Source organism: Pseudophryne corroboree, chromosome 1 (assembly GCF_028390025.1).
Source record: "Pseudophryne corroboree isolate aPseCor3 chromosome 1, aPseCor3.hap2, whole genome shotgun sequence".
Taxonomy (NCBI): Eukaryota; Metazoa; Chordata; class Amphibia; order Anura; family Myobatrachidae; genus Pseudophryne; species Pseudophryne corroboree.
The window spans coordinates 976,705,064-976,722,058 of NC_086444.1; the positions used below are offsets into that span (position 1 = coordinate 976,705,064).

A 16,995-nucleotide genomic window follows, 5' to 3' on the forward strand; every position below is an offset into this window, starting at 1 on the left:
GCCCTCTGTGCTCTTCACAGATGAAAGCAGGTTCTTACTGAGCACATGTGACAGACGTGACAGTCTAGAGACGCCAAGGAGAACGTTCTGCTGCCTGCAACATCCTCCAGCATGACCGGTTTGGCAGTGGATCAGTAATGGTGTGGGGTGGCATTTCTTTGGGGGGCCGCACAGCCCTCCATGTGCTCGCCAGAGGTAGCCTGACTGCCATTAGGTACTGAGATGAGATCCTCATACCCCTTGTGAGACCATATGCTGGTGCGGTTGGCCCTGGGTTCCTCCTAATGCAAGACAATGCTAGACCTCATGTGGCTGGAGTGTGTCAGCAGTTCCTGCAAGACGAAGGCATTGATGCTATGGACTGGCCCGTCCGTTCCCCAGACCTGAATCCAATTGAGCACATCTGGGACATCATGTCTCGCTCCATCCACCAACGCCACGTTGCACCATAGACTGTCCAGGAGTTGGCGGATGCTTTAGTCCAGGTCTGGGAGGAGATCCCTCAGGAGACCATCTGCCACCTCATCAGGAGCATGCCCAGGTGTTGTAGGGAGGTCATACAGGCACGTGGAGGCCACACACACTACTGAGCCTCATTTTGACTTGTTTTAAGGACATTACATCAAAGTTGGATCAGCCTGTAGTGTGTTTTTCCACTTTAATTTTGAGTGTGACTCCAAATCCAGACCTCCATGGGTTAATAAATTTGATTTCCATTCATAATTTTTGTGTGATTTTGATGTCAGCACATTCAACTATGTAAAGAACAAAGTATTTAATAAGAATATTTAATTCATTCAGATCTAGGATGTGTTGTTTAAGTGCTCCCTTTATTTTTTTTGAGCAGTATATATATATATAATAAGAATTTACTCACCGGTAATTCTATTTCTCGTAGTCCGTAGTGGATGCTGGGAACTCCGTAAGGACCATGGGGAATAGCGGGCTCCGAAGGAGGCTGGGCACTCTAGAAAGATCTTAGACTACCTGGTGTGCACTGGCTCCTCCCACTATGACCCTCCTCCAAGCCTCAGTTAGGTACTGTGCCCGGACGAGCGTACACAATAAGGAAGGATTTTGAATCCCGGGTAAGACTGATACCAGCCACACCAATCACACCGTACAACTCGTGATATGAAACACAGTTAACAGTATGAAACAATAGAGCCTCTCAACAGATGGCTCAACAATAACCCGATTTAGTTAACAATAACTATGTACAAGTATTGCAGATAAACCGCACTTGGGATGGGCGCCCAGCATCCACTACGGACTACGAGAAATAGAATTACCGGTGAGTAAATTCTTATTTTCTCTGACGTCCTAGTGGATGCTGGGAACTCCGTAAGGACCATGGGGATTATACCAAAGCTCCCAAACGGGCGGGAGAGTGCGGATGACTCTGCAGCACCGAATGAGAGAACTCCAGGTCCTCCTCAGCCAGGGTATCAAATTTATAGAATTTTGCAAACGTGTTTGCCCCTGACCAAGTAGCAGCTCGGCAAAGTTGTAAAGCCGAGACCCCTCGGGCAGCCGCCCAAGATGAGCCCACCTTCCTTGTGGAATGGGCATTGACAGATTTTGGCTGTGGCAGGCCTGCCACAGTATGTGCAAGCTGAATTGTACTACAAATCCAACGAGCAATAGTCTGCTTAGAAGCAGGAGCACCCAGCTTGTTGGGTGCATACAGGATAAACAGCGAGTCAGATTTTCTGACTCCAGCCGTCCTGGAAACATATATTTTCAGGGCCCTGACAACGTCTAGCAACTTGGAGTCCTCCAAATCCTTAGTAGCCGCAGGCACCACAATAGGCTGGTTCAGGTGAAACGCTGACACCACCTTAGGGAGAAACTGGGGACGAGTCCTCAATTCTGCCCTATCCATATGGAAAATCAGATAAGGGCTTTTACATGATAAAGCCGCCAACTCGGACACTCGCCTGGCTGAAGCCAAGGCCAATAACATGACCACTTTCCACGTGAGATATTTCAGATCCACGGTTTTTAGTGGCTCAAACCAATGTGATTTTAAGAAACTCAACATCACGTTGAGATCCCAAGGTGCCACAGGAGGCACAAATGGGGGCTGAATATGCAGCACTCCTTTTACAAATGTCTGAACTTCAGGTACTGAAGCTAGTTCTTTTTGAAAGAAAATTGACAGAGCCGAGATCTGTACCTTAATGGAGCCCAGTTTTAGGCCCATATTCACTCCTGCTTGCAGGAAATGCAGAAATCGACCTAGTTGAAATTCCTCCGTTGGGGCCTTTTCGGCCTCACACCATGCAACATACCTCCGCCATATGCGGTGATAATGAGTTGCTGTGACCTCTTTCCTGGCTTTAATAAGCGTAGGAATGACTTCCTCCGGAATGCCCTTTTCCTTCAGGATCCGGCGTTCAACCGCCATGCCGTCAAACGCAGCCGCGGTAAGTCTTGGAACAGACAGGAGCCCTGCTGCAGCAGGTCCTGTCTGAGCGGCAGAGACCACGGGTCCTCTGAGATCATCTCTTGAAATTCCGGGTACCACGCTCTTCTCGGCCAATCCGGAACCACGAGAATTGTGTTTACTCCTCGCTTTCTTATTATTCTCAATACCTTTGGTATGAGAGGTAGAGGAGGGAACACATAAACTGACCGGTACACCCACGGTGTCACTAGAGCGTCCACAGCTATCGCCTGAGGGTCTCTTGACCTGGCGCAATACTTCTCTAGTTTTTTGTTTAGGCGGGACGCCATCATGTCCACCTGTGGACGACCCCATTGATTTACAATCATTTGGAAGACTTCTGGATGAAGTCCCCACTCTCCCGGGTGGAGGTCGTGCCTGCTGAGAAAGTCTGCTTCCCAGTTGTCCACTCCCGGGATGAACACTGCTGACAGTGCTAGTACATGATTCTCCGCCCATCGGAGAATTTTTGTGGCTTCTGCCATCGCCGTCCTGCTTCTTGTGCCGCCCTGTCGATTCACATGGGCGACTGCCGTGATGTTGTCTGACTGGATCAGCACCGGCTGGTGTAGGAGCAGGGATTTTGCTTGACTTAGGGCATTGTAAATGGCCCTTAGTTCCAGAATATTTATGTGAAGGGCAGTCTCCTGACTTGACCATAGTCCTTGGAAATTTCTTCCCTTTGTGACTGCCCCCCAGCCTCGTAGGCTGGCATCCGTGGTCACCAGGACCCAGTCCTGTATGCCGAATCTGCGGCCCTCCAGAAGATGAGCACTGTGCAGCCACCACAGAAGAGACACCCTGGTTCGTGGAGACAGGGTTATTAAACGATGCATCTGAAGATGCGATCCGGACCACTTGTCCAACAGGTCCCACTGAAAAATTCTGGCATGGAACCTGCCGAATGGAATTGCTTCGTAAGAAGCTACCATCTTTCCCAGGACCCGCGTGCAGTGATGCACCGATACCTGTTTTGGTTTTAGGAGGTCTCTGACTAGAGAAGACAACTCCCTGGCTTTCTCCTCCGGGAGAAACACTTTTTTCTGGGCCGTGTCCAGAATCATTCCCAGGAACATTAGACGTGTCGTGGGGACCAGCTGTGACTTTGGGATATTCAGAATCCAACCGTGCTGGCTCAGCACTTCCTGAGATAGTGCTACTCCCACTAACCACTGTTCCTTGGATCGTGCCTTTATTAGGAGATCGTCCAAGTATGGGATAATTAAAACTCCCTTTTTTTCGAAGGAGTATCATCATTTCCGCCATAACCTTGGTAAATACCCTCGGTGCCGTGGAGAGTCCAAACGGCAGCGTCTGGAATTGGTAATGGCAATCCTGTACCACAAATCTGAGGTACTCCTGGTGAGAATTGTAAATGGGGACATGCAGGTAAGCATCCTTGATGTCCAGGGATACCATGTAATCCCCCTCGTCCAGGCTTGCAATAACCGCCCTGAGCGATTCCATCTTGAACTTGAATTTTTTTACGTATGTGTTCAAGGATTTCAAATTTACAATGGGTCTCACCGAACCGTCCGGTTTCGGCACCACAAATAGTTTGGAATAGTAACCCCGGCCTTATTGAAGTAGGGGTACCTTGATTATCACCTGCTGGGAATACAGCTTGTGAATCGCTGCTAGCACCGCCTCCCTGTCTGAGGGAGCAATCGGCAAGGCGGATTTTAGGAAACGGCGGGGTGGAGTCGCCTCGAATTCCAGCCTGTATCCCTGAGATACTATTTGAAGGATCCAGGGATCCACCTGTGAGCGAGCCCACTGATCGCTGAAATTCCTGAGGCGGGCCCCCACCGTACCTGGCTCCGCCTGTGAAGCCCCACCGTCATGCGGCGGACTTGGAAGAGGAAGCGGGGGAGGACTTTTGTTCCTGGGAACCTGCTGTTTGCTGCAGCCTTTTTCCCCTGCCTCTGCCTCTTGACAGAAAAGACCCTCCTTTTCCCCGCTTGATTTTCTGGGACCGAAAGGACTGAACCTGATAAAATGGCGCCTTCTTAGGCTGTGAGGGGACATGGGGTAAAAATGCTGACTTCCCAGACGTTGCTGTGGAAACTAGGTCGGAGAGACCATCCCCAAATAATTCCTTCCCCTTATAAGGCAAAACTTCCATGTGCCTTTTGGAATCTGCATCTCCAGTCCACTGGCGAGTCCATAAGCATCTCCTAGCAGAGATGGATAATGCACTTACTTTAGATGCCAGCCGTCAGATTTCCCTCTGTGCATCTCTCATGTATAAGACTGAGTCTTTGATATGGTCAATTGTTAGCAGGATCGTGTCTCTGTCTAACGTGTCAATATCTTCTGACAGTTTATCTGACCACGCAGCGGCAGCACTGCACATCCATGCTGACGCAATAGCTGGTCTGAGTATAATGCCTGAGTGTGTGTATACAGACTTCAGGATCGCCTCCTGCTTTCTATCAACAGGTTCCTTAAGGGCGGCCGTATCCTGGGACGGTAGTGCCACCTTTTTAGACAAACGTGTGAGCGCTTTATCCACCTTCGGGGGTGTTTCCCAACGTAACCTATCCTCTGGCGGAAAAGGGAACGCCATTAGTAGCTTCTTAGGAATTACCAATTTCTTATCAGGGGAAGCCCACGCTTCTTCACACACTTCATTTAATTCATCTGATGGGGGAAAAACTACAGGTAGTTTTTTCTCCCCAAACATAATACCCTTTTTTGTGGTACCTGGATGTAAATCAGAAATATTTAACACCTCTTTCATTGCCTCAATCATGCAGTGAATGGCCTTAACGGGCATTAAATTTGACTCATCGTCGTCGACACTGGTGTCAGTATCCGTGTCGACATCTACTTGTGCCACCTGAGATAGCGGGCGTTTCAGAGCCCCTGATGACTTTTGAGACACCTGGACAGGCACGAGCTGAAGACTCGGCTGTCCCACAGTCGGCATGTCGTCAAATTTTTTATGTAAGGAGTCTATACGTGCACTCATTTCCTGCCATAATACCATCCACTCAGGTGTCTGACCCCCAGGGGGTGACATCCCTGCTAAAGGCATCTGCTACCCCTCCACATCATTATCCTCCTCAAACATGTCGACACAGCCGTACCGACACACTCCACACACACAGGGAATGCTCCAACAGAGGACAGGACCCACAAAAGCCCTTTGGGGGGACAGAGTAAGAGTATGCCAGCACACACCAGAGCGCTATATATATACAGGGACTAACTGAGTTATGTCCCTAATAGCTGCTTTTCAATATAATATACTGTATACAGTGCCAATTTTAATGCCCCCCCTCTCTTTTCCCTCTTACTGTACTGTAGAATTGCAGTGAAGAGCCAGGGAGCTTCCTTCCAGCCGAGCTGTGAGGGAAAAATGGCGCCAGTGTGCTGAGGAGATAGGCTCCGCCCCTTTTTCACGGCGTATTCTCCCGCTTTTTATGGGATTCTGGCAGGGGTATTTACCTCATATATAGCCCCAGGGGCTATATATTGAAGTATTTTAGCCAGCCAAGGTGTTTTTATTGCTGCCTCAGGGCGCCCCCCCCAGCGCCCTGCACCCTCAGTGACCGGAGTGTGAAGTGTGTATGAGGAGCAATGGCGCACAGCTGCAGTGCTGTGCGCTACCTTGGTGAAGACAGGATGTCTTCATGCCGCCGATTTTCCGGACCATCTTCTTGCTTCTGGCTCTGTAAGGGGGACGGCGGCGCGGCTCCGGGACCGAACATCAAGGCTGGGCCTGCGGTCGATCCCTCTGGAGCTAATGGTGTCCAGTAGCCTAAGAAGCCCAATCCGGCTGCAAGCAGGCGAGTTCGCTTCTTCTCCCCTTAGTCCCTCGCTGCAGTGAGCCTGTTGCCAGCAGGTCTCACTGAAAATAACAAATTCTAAGACTATAACTTTCTAAGAGCTCAGGAGAGCCCCTAGTGTGCATCCAACCTCGGCCGGGCACGAAATCTAACTGAGGCTTGGAGGAGGGTCATAGTGGGAGGAGCCAGTGCACACCAGGTAGTCTAAGATCTTTCTAGAGTGCCCAGCCTCCTTCGGAGCCCGCTATTCCCCATGGTCCTTACGGAGTTCCCAGCATCCACTAGGACGTCAGAGAAATATATATATATATATATATATATATATATATATATATATATATATATAGTACCAGTCAAAAGCAAAGGTTTGGACACACTTTCTCATTCATTCCAGTGAGGAGTGTGACAAAACTGTATAGATAGATAGATATAGAGATTATATATATATATATATATATATATATATATATATATATATATATATATATATATATATATACACACACACACAAGCACTGTACGGTGGCACTCACGAGACTCGAGACAAGAGTAATCAGACGGACAGCGTCACCGTGTTTACTATATATATATATATATATATATATATATATATATATATACACACACACACAAGGGGTAGAGGGGCCATACACAGGGGGTTGGGGGAAGGGGGGCAGGAGGGCACAAGGTGGCATACACACACATAGGGACACACACCAGGGTGAGGGGGGTAAAGTGTGACACACAAAGGCAGGGGGTAAATGGGGCCACATGCAGGGGGGGGGGGGGGCAGGATATGGCAATGCATTAAAATACATGTACATTACTTAGTGTATATCTACCCACACTCTGGCAGCTGAGGGTTACACTCTGGTAGGTGGGTACGCTGGCTGGTGGCACTGGCTGGTGGGAGGTGGGGGCTGCCCGCGTGTGTCTGGTCCCAGCAGAAGTGACATGTGCAGGAGACCATGACGGCACAAGCTGTAACGTGTCAGTCCCGGCCCTCGCTGCGCTGACCGTCTCCCTCATCAACCCTTGGCATCTCGGGAGGGCTGGGAGGTGGGACAATGCACAGCTCTGTGCTTAGCACACAGGAGCGTGTCCAGTACATGCAGCTGCGGCGGTGTAGACAGTGCAGCAGCGCCCTTGTGTCGGTCGCTCTACGCGGCCGCGTACCCAGCATATGGGTCGGGCCGGCACTGACTGCACCACAGTCACACAACTGCCTGCGCCCTGCAGCAGCAGCTGGACAAAGTACTCTCCGCATACCCTGTGGACAGCAGGGACGGAGGGCCCCTGGGATAGGGGGGCCCAGGGTAATGTACCCCTGGGGCCCCCCCTTAATCCGGCTCTGGACTTTATAATCACTTATACAGATACCATCTCAGCTATTATCATAGCACGTGTTGGAATAACTACATCTGTCAGTGTAGTAAACAAGTCATTTATTGAAAGCTCTTTCAGAAATATTTACTAAGGGAGATCTCTATAAACAGGGTGTGATCCAGCCATATCTAAACAATACACACACTACCCAACCTTTCGTGATGGTACACCTGACACAAATTGCCTGGCAAAAACCCCCACCTACGATTGGCACAAGGCTGCATTTTTTCATAGGCTTACAAAGATAACAGAATGCAGAGTAGAATAAAGTGGTGCAAATAGCAAACCAGTTGTACAAGAAGTTCCAAAGTTGTATAGTATAGGTCCACTTCTATATGGACAAGCAAACAGCAATTCATTTCAGCCAACAATGCAAAACAAAGCAAATTCAACAGCAGGAGACACTTACGATGTCTACAGTCCATCAGGGTGGACTCTGGGACTTTGAACCTCAAAGATCCCCCTATTCCAGGCAGCCTCCCTCCAACACGTAGCATTTCTCTTGCTCCAAGACCCTCTACAGTAATCATGTCTAGAACAGTCAAATTATTCCTGTCAAGAAAGTTACACAGATTAAAGACATGTTACAATAGCAAAGGAATACATTATGTATCAATAATGAAAGACTTCAAAACACAGAGCTCTTCAATGTTTCTGCATTCATAGAAACATGAAATCACTTTCACAAAGTACAAGTCTGTAGCTTTCCCTATCACATAACCTCTTCAGCCTTTACACACTTCTCATGGAGGATGTTATACACAACCAATGGTTTCCATACCCTTGTATTGCACCAGTTGTTTTTTAAAATGTGTATATATACATTATACAGGTTGAGTATCCCTTATCCAAAATGCTTGGGACCAGAGGTATTTTGGATATCGGATTTTTCCGTATTTTGGAATAATTGTATACCATAATGAGATATCATGGTGATGGGACCTAAATCTAAGCACAGAATGCATTTATGTTACATATACACCTTATACACACAGCCTGAAGGTAATTTTAGCCAATATTTTTTATAACTTTGTGCATTAAACAATGTGTGTGTACATTCACACAATTCATTTATGTTTCATATACACCTTATACACACAGCCTGAAGGTCATTTAATACAATATTTTTAATAACTGTGTGTATTAAACAAAGTTTGTGTACATTGAGCCATCAGGAAACAAAGCTTTCACTATCTCACGCTCACTCAAAAAAGTCCGTATTTCGGAATATTCCGTATTTGGGATATTTGGATATGGGATACTCAACCTGTATTTATTTTAAACTTACCTGATTACTATAAGTGAGCTAACTTTTCTATAATCTAGAGGTGTGAAGACTACGCCAACTTGCCGACATTCCCAAGGCTGTAAGTGCAATTCAAGAACTTCACGGCTGCATTCTTCATCTTCGCCCTGCTGTAAATACATGATGGGAACAATTTATTATTGAAAACATCTACTGACAGGGTTAAAAAAAATAGGAATTTAAATACCTACCGGTAAATCCTTTTCTCGTAGTCCGTAAGGGATATTGGGGAAACATTAATATGATGGGTATAGACGGGGTTCAAAGTAGCCAGTGCACTTTAAATTTATTCAACTGGGTGTGCTGGCTCCTCCCCTCTATGCCCCCTCCCAGTGGCAGTTACAGGTAAAACAGTGCCCGAAGGAGAAATTACATACTTGAGAGAAGGAACATAACGGGAAGTGTGGTGAGATTTACACACCAGCACACCATAACATAACTGGGCCAGCAACAGCAGGCAACATAAACAGCAAAAGATGAACAGATAACACCTAACAGAGAACCTGCAGAAAGTCACCGGTTATGGACTACGAGAAAAAGGATTTACCGGCAGGTATTTAAAATCTTATTTTCTCTAGCATCCATAAGGGATAGTGGGAACACATTAGTGCGATGGGGATGTCCCAAAGCTTCCAGAACAGGCGGGATCGTGCGGAGACCTCTGCAGCACCGCCTGCCCAAACTGGCTATCCTCTTTGGCCAGGGTATCAAACTTGTAGAACTTCACAAAGGTGTTCTTCCCTGACCAGGTAGCCGCTCGGCACAGTTGCAGGGCTGAGACACCACAGGCAGCAGCCCAGGAAAACCCCACCGAACTTTTAGAGTGGGCCTTCAGAGACAGCGGAACAGGTAAGGCTGCCGACACATAGGCCTGATGGATAGTAAGCCGAAGCCAACGAGCAATGGACTGCTTCGAAGCAGGGCAACCCTTTTTCTGTGCAGCATACAGCACGAACAAGGAATCAGTCTTTCTGATACGAGCCATCCTCTTGACATAGATCTACAAGGCTCGCACTGCATCCAATGCCTCCGGAGGGGGGCAGAAGTGCCAGAAACTGGACGGGATCACAATAGGTTGATTCAAATTAAACGTGGAGACTACCTTCAGCAGGAACTGCTGTCTAGTCCTGAGCTCTGCTCTGTTCTCGTAAAAGACCAAGTAAGGACTTTTACACGATAAGGCCCCCAATTCCGAGACACGCCTAATTCCGAGTAACATCACGGTCTTCCACGTGAGGTACTTATGTCGTACCCAATTCCGAGTAACATCACTGTCTTCCACGTGAGGTACTTATCTTCCACCGTCGTCAGAGGTTCAAACTAGGAGGACTGCAGAAATCGTAACACCACATCCAAATCCCAAGGTGCCGTAGGCGGCACAAACTGAGGATGTATGTGAAGCACCCCTTGCAAGAAGGTCTGAACTTCAGGCAGTCTAGCCATCTTCTTTTGGAATCTGGACTGTAATGGATCCAAGACGTAAGCCTTTATCCACTCCAGCATGCAGGAAACAAAGGAATCTTCCCAAGTGGAAATCGGCAGATGGAGATGTGCGTTCCTCGCACCAGGAGACATATCTCCACCAGATATTATGATAGTGTTTTGACATCACAGGTTTCCTGGCTAGCACCATAGTGGCAATGCGTTTTCGGAAAGTCCCTTGTGAGCTAAGATGTTCAGCTCAATTTCCATGCAGTCAAACAAAGCCGCCGTAAGTCCAGGTAGACGAACGGACTTTGCTGAAGAAGATCCTTTCTTATTGGCAGAGGCCAAGGGTCATCTATTGACATGCCCAGAAGATCCACGTACTACGCTCTCCGGGGCCAATCCGGGGAAGCAGAATTGCTTGTACTCCTTGATGCCAGATCCTCTTGAGCACCTTTGGGAGCAACATAATCGGAGGAAACACGTAGACCAGCTGGTAAGGACAAGGCGACGTCCATGCATCCACTGCGCACGCCTGAGGGTCTCTGGTTCGCAAGCAATAGCAGTGAAGTTTCTTGTTGAGTCGAGATGCCATCATGTCGACCTGGGGGCAACCCCACCTGTCGATGATCTGTTGAAACACCTGAGGATGTAGGCCCCACTCCCCTAGGTGGAGATCGTGGTGACTCAGGAAGACTGCTTCCCAGTTGTACACTCCCGGAATGAAGATTGCGGACAGTGCTCTTGCATTTCTTTCCGCCCAGAGGAGTATTCTTGATACTTCTCGCATGCAGGTCCGGCTTTTTGTCCCTCCTTTTCGATTGATATACGCCACAGCTGTGGCGTTGTCCAACTGGACCTGAATTACCTGATCCCGGAGCAGAAGGGAGGCCTGAATCAGAGCATTGTAGATAGCCTGAATTTCCAGGATGTTGATTGGAAGGAGGGCCTCTTGCACAGACCATCTGCCCTGGAACTGCACCCCTTGGGTGACAGCTCCGCATCCTCTCAGACTCGCATCCGTCGTGAGGAGGATCCAATCCTGAATCCCGAAGTGTCGACCTTCCCGGAGATTGGAAGACTGTAGCCACCACAGGAGTGAAACCCTGGCCTGGGGTGACAGTTGAATCATCCGATGCATCTGAAGATAGGAACCGGACCACTTGTTCAGGATGTCCAAGTGAAAGGGTCTAAGCCTGGAACCTTCCATACTGAATGGCCTCGTACGAGGCTATCATCTTTCCCAACAATCTTATGCAAATATGAATGGATATTCAAGTCGGCCAGCAAACCATGCAAACCATTTCCTGAAGAGTTCTCACTTTGTCCTCTGGGAAGAACACTTTCTGCGCTACAATATCCAGGAGCATTCCCAGAAATAGGAGCCACTGAGATGGCTCCAGGTGGGACTTCTCTAGATTGAGGATCCAACCGTGGTGTGGCAGAAGGTGGATAGTGCGATCTCCAGGGAGCTTCTACTGCTCCATATAACTCGTTTTTAATCAGATTGTCCAGGTAAGGTACCAACCGTTGACCCCCTGGACTCTGAGCTAGAACATAATTTCCGCCATCACCTTCGTGAACACCCTGGGAGCTGTAGCAGGCCGAAGGGCAACGCCTGCAACTGGTAGTAATCATTCAGCAGGGCGAACCTCAGATAGGCCTGATGAGGAGGCCAAATTGGGATACGGAGGTAGGCATCCTATATATCCAGGGACACTAGGAATTCCAGGACTGCGATCGATGCTCTCAAAGATTCCATCTTAAAATTGAAAACCTTTACGTAAGGATTCAAGGACTTCAGATTCAAAATTGGCCTCACAGACCTGTCTGGTTTTGGCCCTACGACCAAACTGGAGTAGTAACCTTGTCCTTGCTGTTGCAGGGGTACTGGAATAATGACTTGGGACTGGACCAACTTTGTGATGGCCAGTAGTAACGTACCACGCATATTTTCCCAAAGCTAGTAAGCTTGATTTGAAAAATCGTTGGGGAGGAGCACCGTCAAACTCCAGCTTGTAACCCTGAGAAATAAGGTTCCTTACCCAGGCGTCCTGGTAGGAACCGTCACAGATGTGGCTGAAGTGACGTAACCGAGCTCCCACCTCGAGATTCTCCCGGGGTGGGAGGGCAACGTCATGCTGAGTTTTTTGCGGAAGCTGAACTGGTGCCTTGTTCCTGAAAGCCGGCAACAGCTGGTTTCTTAGGTTTACCTCTGGTGCCTCTAGCTGCACTCTGGCCCTAGATCAAAATCTGGTGGACCGAAAGGACTGAGTAGACGGTCCCGGGTAGGTACGTCTAGCAGGCGGAGCCCCCAAGGGAAGAAATATGGATTTCCCAGCAATAACTTTGGAGATCCACGCGTCCAATTCGCCTCTGAAGAGCCATTCACCTTATTCCACATTACGCTTGGAGTCAGCGTCTGCAATAAACTGACGCAACTATATGGCTCTGCATGCTGATACAGCCATAGCATTAATATTGCCAATCTCTTTTAGGGCGTCACAGAGGACTCTTGCCGTGTCCTGAATGTGTTTTAGGAAAGTTACCGTAGTAACCAGGGTCATGTTCCCCGAGAGACCCTCCTGAATTTGGGTAGCCCAGGAATGAATTGCCGGTCTTTGAGATATACCTGCAGCAATGTAGACAGATTTCAGTGTGGTCTCAATTTTTCTATCCCCAGGGTCCTTTACTGTCAAGGAGCCCGGAGCCGGGAAAACCATCTTCTTAGAGAGGGGAGAGACCGAGATTCTTCCCAGAATGGTCTGCATTCTGAGGCAAAGGGGAATGTATGCAAAAACCTGATATTTCTTATCTGGCTTTTTCCAGGCTAGCTTAAATAAATCATCTAATTCTTTAGTATCAGGAAATGAGTCAGTTTGTCTTGAGGGAGGAAAAATGACTGCTGATTTGCAGCGTCCTCTAGGGGGAGCTTTAACACATCCCTTATAGCTAAAATGAGGGGTTCAATACCCTGTGTAGGAGTGGAATCCCCACCAATGGGATCCACATCGTCCCCATCATCCTGTATATCATCAGTATCTGATAGAAGTGCAGGTAAAGCCTTCTACCTGCAGTAAAGAGGTGGGAGATCAGTACTGGCAGCTAGATATGCAACTGCTTGTTGTAGTTCTTGTGTTTTGTGGGCATTTGCAGTGAGCTGAGATGACATATCAGACATCATAGTTAGACTGCACCCAGCCAGGAAGCCTTGTGACCCTCCGCCACATTCTCAACGTTTTGTGAGTACTGACTACACTGCTCACATGAAATGGAACCAGATGAGAGTGGGGAGAATCTGGTGTTACACATACTGCATAACTTGTGGTTTACCATGATGAAACGTAACACACAACAATACACATACAACACAGACTGTTTTTCAATGCAAGCCTGCCCTATTGCATGTAAAAACTGTTTGTTTCAATGATTTCCCCTTTAGGAATAAGTAATGTGCACAAATAGAGGCTCTCCCCCTAAACTACACCTGGTACCAGTGATCCAGCGTGTGTCAGAGTCCGGAGGAGCTGTATGAGACTGCTGCTTATGCAGAGGAAAAGCACCAAAATGCAGCTGATTAAGCCTTTTGGAATATAGATTGTTTTTCTTTATATGCATGATCAGCCAGCGCTGGTAGTTTTTCTTTTTCTTGTTGCCAAAATGCAGCTGAGCCCGTTCAGATGTAGCTCCGCCCCCCGTAATGGCACCAGAGCTACTGAATATATATATACTGGCCATGTCTCCAAAAAACATGCTGTAACCTCACATGAATGCTTAGTTCAGCCCACCGCTAGCCAGTTTTACACAGGGGCTATAGCGAGTCCCCCCGCCCTTCAGGAGGGACCCGTATGTCTCACCCGTGTGATAGCCGCATCATGAACCGGGGGGCTCCCCCTAGCGGGGACCCCCGGTTAGTACTCACCACCGACGTTCACCTTCAGGAATCTGTTAGGGGTGTGCTGCGGTTGCGACAGCCAAGGCGCAGTGCCCCGCTGAACAAAACTCCTTGCAAGTCCGGTGACCGCATCCCCCCCTTCCTCCCTACCTACCACGGTGCAGGTATGCTGTGGCTCAAACAGCATACCAAAATAAACAAAAGTTTAAAATAGAATGAAGAAAAACTCTGGAGCTAGCAGAGTGTGCATCCTCTCCAGAGGGCACTTTTTTCTAAACTGCCTGTGGGAGGGGGCATAGAGGGGAAGGGGCATAGAGGGGAGGAGCCAGCACACCAAGTTGAAGAAATTTAAAGCGCACTGGCTCCTTTGGACCCCGTCTATACCCATCGTACTAATGTGTCCCCAAAATCACTTATGGATGCTGGAGAAAAATTAACCTAAAAAAAAGTCCATGTTCACAGAGTAATACAGCACTAATTAAGTGACATTTATGAAGGTATAAACCAGTGGTGGGCAACAAGCAGCCATAAATTGCAGGGAACAGATCCGTTCTGCTGTGTGAACATAATTGTTTGTTATAGATTGCTTAACAGGTCTGCTGATCTGTTATTACAGATCCTTAAGTTCCTACTGAGATGAATTGTAATGTGCGACACTCTTGACAGTTAGAGGCCCAATGCGGCCCCTGAAGTGTATCAGGTTCGCTATCATTGGTATAGAGAGTTAGAAGAGGTGAGAGATCCATAGTAACGGATAATAGAATTCTCAAGCAAAATGTTTACTTTGCCTTTTCTCTCCCAATTGAGAATTGCACACAATGAGCAGTGGTGATGTGTGCCCTCTTGCATAATATTGTAACGTCCACTGCACAGCTGTCAACTTTCTGGTGGCCAGGTTGACACCACGGACGATGGTGCGGGGAGCGTGGCTTAATATAAGGGCCGGCTACACAACTGCATTATCGTGGCCATGCCTCCGAGGTTACCAGCATTGTATAGTTGGGATGGGGGAGGGGCCTAGCTACGATGATGCAATTTGGCGCAAATCATGTAATCGGGATCCTAGTCTGACCACTTTACTGGGGGCTGGGTAGGGCCAGCTTCGGGAGACTTGCCCACTCTATCATAGGGCCGGGAGCGTTGTCAGATTGCAGGGGGCCTCCTAGCCATTCCGGGAAAGCAAGCAAGTATGGTCCAGTGACAGGTGTCAGCCACTGTTCCGTTGGGGCCAAGAAAACAAATGAGATTGCTGTAATGAAAGCGAAGCCTAAAGGCAATATAAATGAAATTTCAGTTAAGAAAATTCTTTATATAGTGACTTTTCTCAACAGGACTCAATGCACTTTATTTTATTGCAGAGAGTGAGGCAGCCACCTTGGGTGTGCTCATTTGCTATTCTAATCAATCATTCAGTCCCTGCCCTATTGTAGCTTAGGCTAAATTTCCTACCACACACACACTTTGCATTTAATCCCTACCCATCCACGGAGAGAAAATACAAACTCCACATAGATATGTCCTTTGAGGGAATCTAACTGAAGGCACTAGTGCTAACAACTATGTCACTCGTGATCACGTTATATGTTGTAACTTCCAGGTTTCTCAAAAAAAAAGTCACACATTATCAGCACATTTAACAAATACTTCTACAAAAGGAATTCACTTACCCGTATGTCACATTCCCTTTGGAGTCTGAACTCAACAGTTGTGAAATCGACCGCTTGCTCATTGACACCGAACCTAAAATCCAACAAAAAGTTGTTTAAAAAAAAAAAAAAAACTATACACACACACACACGACAAAAGATTTGTAATGCATTGATTCCACACTAGCGTCTACAATGGCAGCCAATATTTTCACTATGTCCTTATACACTGAAGTGCCAAAAGTCAAAGGAAAGGCGCCTAGTATCATGTACAACCCCCCCCCCCCCCCCCCCCCCCCTAGTCTGGCAAAATGCAGCAACTCGCTGTAGCATCAATTCCACAAGTGAAAGGGAGATCTCTGGTAAGATATTGATCCATGCCATCTGGTCAGCTTCCCACAGCTTCCTGATATTTGTAGGTATGGGATCCTGGGTTCAAACAAACCTCACCATCACATCCCATAAATCCACAATTGGGTGCATGTCCGGCAAACAACGCCAGAACTCTTCAGAATGGTCCTCAGAAATTGGGACCAATGACACCACTATCCTGCTGGAATATTACAACATATTATAATATATATATATATATATAAAAGATATAGTTATACATATATTAGATATAGATATATATACGCACAAACACACACATACAGGGTGATTCAAAAGTCGCTGTACAAACTTTTGTTTCAAAAACTGTGCAGAAAATGGGAAAACTGACTTAGATTCAAGATGGCCAATTTCAAGATGGCGCCCATATTCGGTACATATCCTAAAAGATAGCCGACCTCACCCATACCTTACTGGGGTATTCAGTTTTCCCGTTTCCTGCACAGTTTTTAAAACAAAAGGGTGTACTGCGACTTTTGAATCACTGTAAGTATGTATGTATGCATGTTTATAAAAATTTCTTTTGATAAATAAATTAAAATTCATCTAAAATCCATGATTATATGTTGTGATGGACTCTCGTGGAGTTATGTATGTATGTATGTATGTATGTATGTATGTATGTATGTATGTATGTATGTATATTTTTTTTTTTTTTATGGTGTGCTGGTTTCCTATGACTACAGCACCTAGTGGCGGGGTTA

The 16,995-nt window shown here is 47.3% G+C and overlaps 1 protein-coding gene across 1 annotated transcript in view; it reads right to left on the bottom strand.

The window, feature by feature from the left end:
• Positions 1-16,384, bottom strand: part of TMEM131L (transmembrane 131 like) — a 121,208-nt gene extending 104,824 nt beyond the window's left edge. The window contains exons 1-4 of the mRNA XM_063956644.1: positions 16,347-16,384; positions 15,923-15,995; positions 8,918-9,045; positions 8,039-8,181 (exon numbers count right to left, since the gene is read on the bottom strand). Of these exons, the coding sequence (XP_063812714.1) occupies positions 8,039-8,181; positions 8,918-9,045; positions 15,923-15,995; positions 16,347-16,384 (382 nt within the window). The remainder of the gene's footprint in view (positions 1-8,038; positions 8,182-8,917; positions 9,046-15,922; positions 15,996-16,346) is intronic.
• Between the last annotated feature and the right edge of the window lie 611 nt (positions 16,385-16,995).